At 38.6% G+C, this 12,105-nt stretch overlaps 1 protein-coding gene across 1 annotated transcript in view; it reads right to left on the reverse strand.

The window, feature by feature from the left end:
* Scn8a (sodium voltage-gated channel alpha subunit 8) overlaps positions 1-12,105 on the reverse strand; it is a 180,408-nt gene that overhangs the window by 94,467 nt on the left and 73,836 nt on the right. Inside the window, exons 5-8 of the mRNA XM_027949788.2 lie at positions 11,181-11,299; positions 9,205-9,294; positions 8,248-8,376; positions 6,354-6,445 (exon numbers count right to left, since the gene is read on the reverse strand). Coding sequence (XP_027805589.1) covers positions 6,354-6,445; positions 8,248-8,376; positions 9,205-9,294; positions 11,181-11,299 — 430 coding nt within the window. The remainder of the gene's footprint in view (positions 1-6,353; positions 6,446-8,247; positions 8,377-9,204; positions 9,295-11,180; positions 11,300-12,105) is intronic.

Consider the following 12,105-nt stretch of genomic DNA (forward strand, 5'->3'; position numbering starts at 1 on the left):
TGACATTTGTATTAGAAATAAGTTTAAAACTACGAAATAACCAAAGCAATCCATTGGCTATAACACATAATTTTTTTTTAAAAGCACACAATTTTAGCAAGAGTCTGATATAATTTCCTGAGAATTCTTTGGAAAGCTCTAGGCCTACAAAACAAGAAATTCCAGGCCATAAGCAGCAACTATCCCCTGTTCACTAAGGATGGGCTCTCAGCACCTTGTTTGTACCTTCTCTGAGTAGTTACAGATGACAGGGTAGACATCTGATCTAAATCCAGATCCTTTCCTACAGGGATCTGGAATAGGACAAGAGACAGTTGAGCAGTCTTCATATAATGGTAATATATAAATATATGAGAATGGTATATATAAATACTCTGTCATTATACTGAGATGTGTCTGAGAAGTAAAGGAATTTAGTGCACAAATGCACAAAGAGAGGGAAAGAAGAAATAGACACATGAGAGAGAGAGAGAGAGATAGATATTACTTCCTGGAAACAGGCTTTTGGGCTCTGCATTCTTTTTTTTTAAGAGAAAGTAAGAGTGAGAGAGAGAAAGAGAGAGAGAGAGAGAGAGAATTTTTTTTTAATATTTATTTTTTTTTTAGTTTTCGGCGGACACAACATCTTTGTATGTGGTGCTGAGGATCGAACCCGGGCCTCACGCATGCCAGGCGAGCGCGCTACCGCTTGAGCCACATCCCCAGCCCTGGGCTCTGCATTCTTGTTTCTACTCTGTCTTCCTGAGGTTCAAGACCATTCCAGTCTTGGGATTCTCTAAAGCACTCCTATATGCTTTTACTTGCGCAGAGATACTCAGCGAATACATCAACCATGCATGACACTCATCATTTCCTAGAGATGGACAAGAATGTTCATAAACTGCTGGTTTAACATTTTTTATCCAGAAACCAGATGTCATTACTGAGGAGATCTAGAAACATAAGTTCAGAAAGCTAAAAAAACAAAAGAACCAAAAAAACAACAAAATAATTTCCCCAAGTGTTTTGAAGACTGAAACTTAGATTGTCTTCTTGGTGACAGTTCATGTAGCTATCAAGTAGTTTAAAGTGGAAACTTGTTAGAAATCCTATTCAGGTGCTTGTGTTTCACTGGGGCTCAGAGAAATGAATTTTAATTGAGCAAGAAAAATTACTACATAACATTAACCATCTAAAAAGTTTACTCTCCACGATTCTTGTCCAGGTCCAGCACAAAATTAGAAGCACAGGGAAAAAAGATAATGGGCTCAATACTCGCAGATGAAGCAAACAAATGTAAATAGTCACTGAATTATATACTGGTCTCAGCCAAGACTCTTCTTTCTTCCATTAGGGTTGATAATTTAGAGTGACCACATCTGCAGAGACATCCATGTCAATTTATGAAGATGACACCATCCATACATTTCTTAAGCTCAAGCTCTATAGTCCTGCCCAACACAATAATATATCCAAGCAAAAACACTCCTGCCACCATCAACATGGTCAGCAAAGCAAGAAGTTGCTAGTAGAATTCCTGACCCCACACAAGCAAGAATGAAGAGTGCTGCTGTTGTGGCTGTGAAGAGAAGCTGTGTCTTGCTTTTTCTATTGGCTCACAATACCACATGCTAGAACAAGCAAGATACTGACTGAAAACCGATTATCCAAAACAGCAGAATGCTCCTTCCAACGACTCCTACACAACAGAGTGTGCAACAGAAGCCATGTGGGGGCAAATTGGACAGCAAGAACTCTTGGAAGAGGCTAACATTAACTAGCATTGGTATGTGTCTGAGCAGAAGTTAATACATTTACTACAGACCACAAACGGACAGCTGGATCCAATGTACAGAAAATTTAGCTATCAGAGAGGAAGTCAGGTACTTCAGGAATTTTGGGAAACAGGTGAAGCCAGGTCACTGTTACAGGATTCTACTCTACTCTATGTCCAAAGGCACCTCGGATTTTCCTGTGACCTTCCATAATGCCCAACAATCCCATGAACAAACAAAGAAAGCCAGCTTATGTGCTATGTCCAGAGAAATCAGCTATGTATGTTGGGATCAAAATCTTCCCTTGTTGTCATGACCAGATTATAAATAACAAAATCATCAATTCTCATTCCTCAGTAACTCAGGCTGAGAAATTTAAGTGGTTTGAAGCAATGTGAGTTAATTCCCTCACAAAATTAATACTGGAATAAGCCTCAGTAGCAGTCACAAGCAGTTCTCAGAGAAGGTGAAAGAGCAGCTTCCCAGTTTCCAGAGCCTGGCTGGGACCCTGATAAGTCCCAGGGATAAAAGAGAACCTCATCAATTTTCCTGTTGCAAATGCAATCTTCATAACAACAGTTCTTGAAGGTTTTTCACATCAACATAAAAATAGATGAATAAAGGTACTGTGTCCATCTACAACTAAAACATATATATATTTTTATATATATATATATGTATGTATGTAATTTGGGAGCGATTTGGGGTCTATAGATTTACTTATAAGACCAGATTCACATCACAAAGTATAATCCAAGCTAAACTGGCCCTCAAGGGTGGGTCAGTGGGATCTTGTGACTCTTCAGTGCTTTTCCACTTAGGAACACTATTAAATTTTAGTTATCTTTCCTAGGAAGCAATGTGGAAGGAGAAATATGAAACCATCAAGATGAATAACTGGAATATTTTAAAAGAAAAAATGATCTAGGTGTTATGGTACATGCCTGTAATCCCAGCTACTTGGGAGGCTGAGACAGAGAGAACACAAATTCAAGGCTAACTTTAGCAACTTAGCAGACCCTGTCTCAAAATAAAAAAATAAAAAGGATGAGGAATGAAGCTCAGCATTAAAGTACTTTGGGTTCAATCCCCAGTACTAAAAGAGAAAAAGAAAGAGTCTGAATATAGTTTTGAACCACTTTTTTCTATTCCTCTTTATTATGTAGCAGAAATTGCCACATTTACTGAACACACACTTAAACAAAGTACTTTTTTTGTGAATACTGGGATGGGAAGAAGAAGGGCTCATCATTTCCCCTGCTTCCTACCTGATACCACTGGATATAAGTAAAAGTAACAGAAACAAGAGCAGAGATGCAAAATATCCAAGAGAAAAGTAATTAAGAAACTGCAACCCTAAGAGAGAGAGATGGTATAAAATCAGCACTGGTGAGCAACAGGTAACTAGTGCTTTGGGGGAGCCACTTAAATGACTGAAATGAAAAGGAACTGACAAGTGTGGCTCTCCCAACTGGTTCTATTTAGGTTATTAAGTGTTACTCTCCAAGAGAAGCCTGAGAATCCTCCATTGGGAATCTTACCCTATCTTAAGGTATGTTAGTCCTGAGGCATATGACCAAAGCATGCAGATGATAAAACTTCTGACAAAATATAAGTTCATAAATACAAACTGAAAACAAAGTTTTAAGACATAAACTTTTAGGCAGAATATTTTGACGTCAAATTGAACCTGGCAAATTCCAGGCCAAAGCAAATTTGGAAAGGGTCTACTCTATCATTGACCCTTTAAGCATCCAGTGTGCTCACCCTGTTCTCTAAGCTGTTAACTCTGAAAAAAAAAAAAAAAAAAGAAGAAGAAGAAGAAGAAACCATGAGAGATTTTTATCCATGTCTTGAGCTGGTAAATAAAAGGGCTCAGAAAGTGGGGTTTGGGCTTTTCTAAGCTGCACAAAGTCTCTTAAAGTAAAGCATTTCTTATACAAAACACCAAACCTAACTGATGTACCTTACTCTCTAATATTCTGGAGTCTTGGCAGCCCTGATACATTCAAAAAAATCTACTAGATAACTCAGAGGAAGGTCAGTGTTGGCCCAGGTGAGATAGGGTGAGTGCTCTAGGAAAGGAAAAGTTCTCATGAAGGGAGCTGAGACTTGAACATCCTGCAGACTCTGTGTCAACTCTATGGTCACTCTCACTTCCATTCTGTTTTTGGCAGATCTGGCAAAGCCTAATCTAACTAGGAACAGGAGAAGGCAAGAAAAGCAGCAGTTCCATTGAAGTGCCCACAAGAAAATTTGGGCAGGCAAATTTTGGTTTGTACTAAGGGGCACAGTGTCCTAGTTCTACAACACTGGAATCAAAATGACTTAGATTTTCAAACATGAGATAGGCTCAGATCCACTGACTCACACTGGTGCCTGGCCTTGGAAGAAGACCTGTGTAACTGGAAGGTAGGGAAAGGACAACAGCACTCTGAGGAAGACAGAATGATAGAAAAGTTCAGAATTTTACACGGGATGAGAAAAGCCTCTCCGTAAGGGAGACGTCAACTCCTGGATTTCTCTTACTAACTTTAAAAGGTAGAATGGGGAGCAAAAGGATTGGAACTAAAAGTCACGCTTTAATTCAAAAACCCAATATACCTTTTACTGACAGTGATCTATTATTAGCTTTACTATCCTTAAAGTTATTCTCCATCCCAGTTAGCTTCCCAAAGCCAGCTCAACTGGGGATGCTTCTAGAAATAGGAACCTGGGAATCTATTTCAAACTGTGAGGCTGATGTCTAAATCTTGACATAAACCCTTTCTTTGGGCTTAGGTTTCTTTATGATAATAACTGTTACTACTACAACCATTTATGGAGCACTGCTATGGGCCAGGCACTGTATTATAGTCAACTGTATGTTTATGTATTTATATGTATTACTACAGTATTAAGTAACATGATCAAGAGTTACCTTGCAGAAATGCCCTGGTCAAAAGGTAACCATAGAGCAGAGACAAAGACAGAAGCAATGAGCTAGACTAGAGATAGCATCTGCTGCCCCAGTTTGTGAACAGAATGCAGCTTTCCAATTTAATTCTGGAAGAGAAGTTTTGAGATCACAAGAACATAAAGAGACAGATGCCTTGCAGAGTACGCTGGGGGAAATGAACAGAAAACAGAGGATCATATTTTAAAGGGGCCAGAGGAAGAGAGAGACCAAAGGAAAAATGAAAGTAAAGATGTGGCACTCCACCTCCCTCATAAAATAAGGCCTGCCTAAGGAATGTTCCTTGAGGTTACTGGTAAATCACATTCTAAGTCTGCCCTCTCCAGGATTCTACCTTGATTCTTCCCCCTCTTGCTATCTGATAATGTTGAAACAGGGAAAAGAGAAATATTTCTGAGGCAGCCACAGGGGATGAGGCACGTGATCAGAATGGATTGTCCCTGTTCTCTGTACTCCTATTTCTACAAAACTACTGTGGAAAGCCTGGTCTCTGGGGGAATCTTCTTTTAAAATCCTAAATACAACTAAAATCCAAAGAGCAACCACATTGTCTTAAGCTTTGGCAAGTTACTGCTAGTCTATCTTAGGCTCACAAGACTAACAAAGTACTAAACTAAGTACCTTTCCTTCCAATTTTAAGGCTAGTCTTTAGGAAGAGAAGTATTAGCCAGTTGCAATGATTTAAGTTAAATTAAGGGATCTTAATCTGGGGTCCACAGATGGGCTTCGGGGGGGGGGGGGTCTGTCAACTTTCATCTGATTCTCAAAAGGATCCAAAATCTTCAAAAGGTTAAGAACCACTGGGCTAACTCAACCAGGACCAAAAAGAAAAAGGCAAAAATTTTAAAGAGATTGTCAATCAACTACCTCTCAAACCACCCTCCAGATTTCTTTTCCCTTCAAGTTTCTATACTTTTATTTGCCCATATCTTTAGTCGTATCTTATCTTACCTTTGAATTTTTTAAAAATAGCACCTGTATAAGTTGTTATTGGGATTTAGGTTTGAGAATGATCCCTGAATATATGTATAGTAGATGCTACTGGTTCTCATTCTAGTGAAACAGACAGCAGTAGAACAGGATAAATGGTGATTATTAAAGTTCAGTTCACTAACTCTAAGGCTCTTAAGTTTTTCTACAATTCTGGACTAGTTAACTGTGTAGGTCTCATCTGCGATTAAATAATTCCATTAGTACAGTAATAATAAAAACATAATTCTTTGAATAACATTCCATCAGCAAACCATGCTATAGGAAGCCTAGAAATCACAAGCAATGGAATGATGGCACATGTTAAAATTACTGTAATTCCATGAGGCTGGGATTCAAATGATTTATATACAAACAGACAGCTAGCTCTACGATGATTGTTTTCAGATATTGTAAGATCCAAGGGTTTCTTAAGCACATGCTTTTTCAAAAGCATGGATGAAATGGGGGCTGCATGCCTGCAAGCACAGTCAAAAAAAACCTGCCTAGGGATCAAAAGGCCATTCCAGAGAATGTCTCTCAGGAAAAGCATGCAGAATGCAGAATGCAGAGCATATCAACCGTGCTCACACCAATTTAGAATGTGGTGAACAAAATGAATGAAGGGAAAAAAGAGATGCAGCAAGGTCAGTCCTGTGCACACATTTTCTCACCTGGAATTACAGAGATAGTTTTCAAAGCTCGGAGAACCCTGAATGTTCTCAGCGCTGAGACATTGCCCAGGTCCACAAACTCTGTCACATATCTGTAGTAAGGGAGGTCACACACAGACACAAATGACAAACACAGACACAAACACAAACACCAAAGGAAAAAACAAAACCACAACAAAACAAAAAGTACAATACGTCACGTCAGGGCCCTAACCCAACACCTAACACCAACCCCAGGCCATCTTACCTGGAATTACCGAAATAGTTTTCAAAGCCCTCAGTACCCTGAAAGTGCGCAGAGCTGAAACATTGCCTAGGTTTACAAACTCTGTTATATACCTGCAGAATCAAACCAAAGTTAACTTGTAATGGTACCACTGGGTGAGGGTTTGAGAATGGGGGAAAGAAAGGGTCTTATATACAAGGTATGATTTCATTTTTTCCCTGAAAAAGAAAAATTTCAAAATATAAACATTTAAGTAACATGTCTTAAAAAAAAAAAAAAAAAAAAAAACGGGCAAGGAGAATTCAAAAGTGTAACTGAAAGAATCACTCTAAGTTTCTAGGATTCACTCTCTTAATCAGCAGTGATGTGCGGATCCCGATCAGAATCATTTTACTGTCAGGTCAATTACATTTTTTAGTAAAAAGGAAAGCCAGGAAGTAGCAGAGACTCATATCCCCAAGTTTTGTGAACAATTTCTTAAGAAAGGGAAACAAACTTCTGCAGCAGGAGCCCCATAAAAACAAATCTACATTAATGTAGCTCCCTAGTTAATGACAGCAAAAATGCCTAAATGGCTGCATATATGACTTATGCAAGAGTGGTATGCGTATGTTTCCAGTCATGTGCACAGTTGAAATTGTTTCCTGTGACAGATAAAAACAGGGCTCAGGAAAATCCAGATCATGAACAAATACTGAGTTGAGAGCCCATTCTATCACCAGCTCTGTGCCTACAAAGACACTAAGATTTAAAATGAACACCAATGTGTATTTCATAATGCTGGAGAGCTAGAAATTTCATTATATAACGGAAAGTCCAAGTTCCACTTTCAAATATTCAATGCATAACACTCACTCACATTTTACAGGGGAAATACATCTTTCTATGCAATGCTCAGACCCATACATGTGCAACACACTCTTTCTCATACATCTGTGCACACACATAAAACCTAGGCACCACCCCCCATCACACCCCCAAAACACAAAGCACTTTCACACCCTGAAAATAAAAATACTAAAGCCTGCTATAACTTTTCTATCATCAAGTGAGTTTCCCAAGAGACATTTTATTGCTAAAGCAACACAAGTTACCAGGAGCACCTAGCATACCTATGTGGAGTTCTACAGTTTCCAGTGACAGTTCAAAATTCTGGTTAGTAACTTCAGGAAGTGCCAATTTGGATACCGGGGCTCATGATTTGACTCTAAAGTGTGCTTTGAAGTCTGCAACACCTGGACAGCCTCATTAAATCCCATGTGATAAGACGTGCCCAGAAAACACATTTTCACCTCTAAAAGATTCTGAATCTTCACAGAGGCCCCCTAGTGATAGGTGTGCCAATCATGGTCAATGTCATAGGAAGGAATAAAATATAAAAATAAAATATGAGTATCCATGGGTAATATATCCTACTTTCCCTCCCAGCTGTAAAGACTCTGCTCACCTTCTCCACATAAACACACTGTGGCTGCTGTTGCCTGAAAAACAAAAGGTCCTCACAAGCAAGAACCACAAGCACAAGTTCCCGTGTGTACCCATTGATTCCCCTTACCACTGAGTCCACAAGCTCTCACTTGCAAACACTGTCATGCAAACATCCAGGAGAATCTTCTGTCACACACGTGATCACACCCACAACACCAATAAAGTAATCAGAGAACTTACGCCATCATGATGACACTGAAATCTAACCAGTTCCATGGGTCCCGTAAAAAGGTAAAGCCATCTATGCAGAAACCTCTTGCAATGATTTTCACTAGTGATTCAAATGTATAAATCCCTGTGAACGTGTACCTGTCAAAGAAATGGAGAACTTAAGGCAACTTCTGAACATACACAAACTTCAAATGAACCTTTCAAGATCAAACCTGCCTGAAGTATGGCTTTGCAGAAGGGCAGAAAGGGCATCGCCAAAGTGGTAGGACAGAATGAGGAGGAGAAAGGAGCACTCTGAATGAAACTCACTGAAATGCCCACACCTAGAACTCTGGAATGCTGGGGGTGATATGTCTTTTTTTTCTTTTCTTTTCTTTTTTTTGTACCAGGGATTAAACTCAGGGGCACTTGACCACTGAGCCACAACTCCAGCCCCATTTTTTTTTTTAAGAGACAGGGTCTTACTGAGTTGCTTAGCCCACCTCACTTTTGCTGAGACTGGTTTTGAACTCTCCATCCTTCTGCCTCAGCCTCCCAAGCTGCTGGGACTACAGGCGTGCGCCACCTTGCCCAGCTTGAGTGATATTTCAAGGAAATAATAATGTACTGCCATCTAGTACATCATCATTTTGGAGCAGGTGAGGAGTCCCTCAGAGCTACTTTTAACCTTGGAGGAGTCAAAAGAGAAAAAGAGTACCATCAGGAATTAAAGACACAATACAGTGACAGAGCCATGGGCAAACACTGGCTAGCACAAGAAGGGCAGAGGTGGGAGCAGACTTTGCTCTTTTTAAGAGTTGACTTCTAGAACTATTTCCTAAATTCCACATGTATCCTCACCCTTCTCCACGAAATAGTGTCAATAACTATTCTTCTTTTCCTTGATGGATAAACTGGCAAAACACAAGATTCAATGACTTAAAAATCCTTAAAGCAAACAAGGAGACAAATAAATGGGCTACTTACTCCACATTCTTCGACCAGTCTGGAGGGTTACTAAAAGTCATGAATACACAGTTGGTCAAAATAGTGCACATAATGATCATGCTAAATACTGTAGAGAATAGTCAAGGGGGAATACACAAAATCTGGCTTTTTAAAAGAAATTTTTCTCAGGAAACAAACACATTTTGCATTGGATATCATAAGATCTCAATCAATAGACAGAACAGAGACAAATCACAGAAGAGAAAAAGGCAAGTTGATAATGAAAATTGCCTACCATCACCAACAAAGAAAGCCACTGTGTATTTCCACAGGGTTGTTACTGTTCTACATCTTTTGGATAAAATATTTTCTCCTCTTACCACTTTCACTTCAACTACAGAATAATCCTCTAACTACCTTAACTTTGTGTATAGAAATTATCAGTCTACTATACTTAAAAATCATCAGGTGAAAAAATAAATCTTTACTATTCAGTATTCACTTATTGTTAATTACCTTACATAAGTAATTATTTGAAAATCTACATATAATTAATGGTCCAGCCCCCCAGTCCTTCCAGAGGGCTGAACTGTCTTGGGATCAAGGTGCTAGCCAGTGTGCACTGCATATGCCCAACATGGAAATGCAACTGTGGCAGGTTAGGTTCAGATTTCAAGGACATCTGTACTCCCATACTCCTGGGGCAAATCTAATCAATTGTTCTGAGAGTGCCCAGGAAAGTTTATGAATAGCAACCATTTTGTTGCCGTTTCAGTTTCATCCACATCTTTCTTAGCTCTTTTTGTTCTCATTGAAGAAAATTCAACTGTTTCAGGTCAACATGAGATTCTCAAACTCAAACTGTCACTTTAACAAGCATGCTCTAACTCATTTGCTGCTAACCCATTCTCTCTTCTTAATGACATTCCCCATCTTTATTCTCCAAGTGGAGTTTTAAAAAGAGAAAGTTACTTCTTCTAGCTGGATTTTATTTCAGAGTACAATAACATACCCTTTGGAACCAGAAGAGAGTATAATAACATACTTTTTGGAACCAGAAGAGAAAAAAGCACTCCACCCCTGACCTAACAGAAAGGGAAGAAGTCCACTGTAAATTATTTATTTCCCGTAAATCTTCTGATTTGTGAACTATGTTGCCTGTAAACCACGGATTTCAGAACCAGTTTGCTAAATTCCTGCAATGTGGCAGGGGCTTACTAAACTCACTGGCTAAGTTCATCTGCTGATTTCTTCATCCTCTTTGGAGGATACAATACTCTTTGACAAATGACTAAAGTGCTCTTAAATTAAATACCAAGCATGCAAGTTTAAAGTCACTATGTAGGGTTGCTAAACCCATCACATAATTTTTCAAGTGTCATATGGTTTTCTATATAATAGGATGTAAAAGCCAAGTCACATGAATAAACCAACATTTTTTTTTTTACTTAAGGAGAGTAAGAATCCCAGAAAATATCCATATCTATCCTGCAATCTGCATCTAAACCTCTGTAACGAGGAGGCTATTTCATCTGAGAATTATCATGGATACTTTCTAAACTAGCTGCTGAAGAAAAAAAAATATATTCAAGGAATATCTCTAAAGCATTCATTCAACTATTTGTAACTCCAGAGTCAGCTTTCAAAAAATTCTCATATTGAATCTTAATATGTTAATAATCTAAATAGTCTCCCGTAGGATGAAATTAAAAAGTCAAGACTTCAATTAAAGGTTACCATCTTAATTTGTCCCTCATGATACCACCAAAATTCCAGACTCCAGTGATATCATCCCAAGAAAAAAAAAGAATTTGCTAATATTCAGCTTGCGGTTTGTCAGGACCACACACTTAAACCTCTGACTGGTGGGACAGCCAACTCTACTATTGGCAAAAACATAATAAAAAATGACAAAACAAAACCAAACCCTTAATATATAATTCAGTTGTCAAACATCAGGACATACACAATCAGGCAGTTGCTGCATTCACTCCACATTTGTAGAAAAAGGATATGAATGTATCAAAATTTTAATAGCTATTCTTCTTATCAGGTTAAAAGGACTTAAAATGTACAAGGCAGGCGTGGCACTAAATCTGAAGAGAGTTTTCCCTCTGTTTAATACTACAAAGGTCTGTGGAGAAAGAAAAAGAGAGAAATGATTAAAGCATGAGAATTAATCACCATACAAAACAACATTTTTCTAGTTATGGAATAAATAAACTCAAAGGTATTTACAATTTTTACACTTCTATTTGCTTTTGAAGGCAAGAAACCTTAAGACTATCTTCTCCCCTTCACCTCCCTTTTCCTGCCCTATCCCAGATTATTACAAATAGCTGGCATAATCTTGGCAGTTTTACAAAATATATTTGTCTCTTTCAGAAATAAGACTTTTGAACTATACCTAAGCTCCCCATGCCAGATCTGGATAAGATACTGAAGTTCATTAATTTAGGATTCATTCACTCAACTAATGATGACTGAACACTACTACGTGTCAGACGATATTGTTGGTACTTGGGAGTTATCAGTGAACAATGCAGTCCTGATCTGGAGAGAGTATTTTCCAATGGGGAGGACAGACAATAAATAAAACATAATGAATAAATAAATTATTTAGACTGTGATCAATAGAAGGTGATTGGTGCTATGGAAAAAAGAGGAAAACCAGGGAAAAGACAAGAATTCGAGGCAGAGGATGGATAGATGGAGAGGTGACTGTTTTAAAGAAGGTGGTCAGGGTAAGCCTACTGGGAAGAGAGTTGAGCAAAGACTGGAAGAAAGTAAGAAGAGCTCTTCATTCAGTCACTATATCAATATTTATCTACCCCGTCTGCTCTATCTGGCTTTTAAGAGCTTCCAATTTAGACCTTGCCAAAATTGTTCAACTGTATCCCCAGCATGAATCCTCCCATGTAGCCAAACTAGTCCATGTCC

Source organism: Marmota flaviventris, chromosome 3, assembly GCF_047511675.1.
Source record: "Marmota flaviventris isolate mMarFla1 chromosome 3, mMarFla1.hap1, whole genome shotgun sequence".
NCBI lineage: Eukaryota > Metazoa > Chordata > Mammalia > Rodentia > Sciuridae > Marmota > Marmota flaviventris.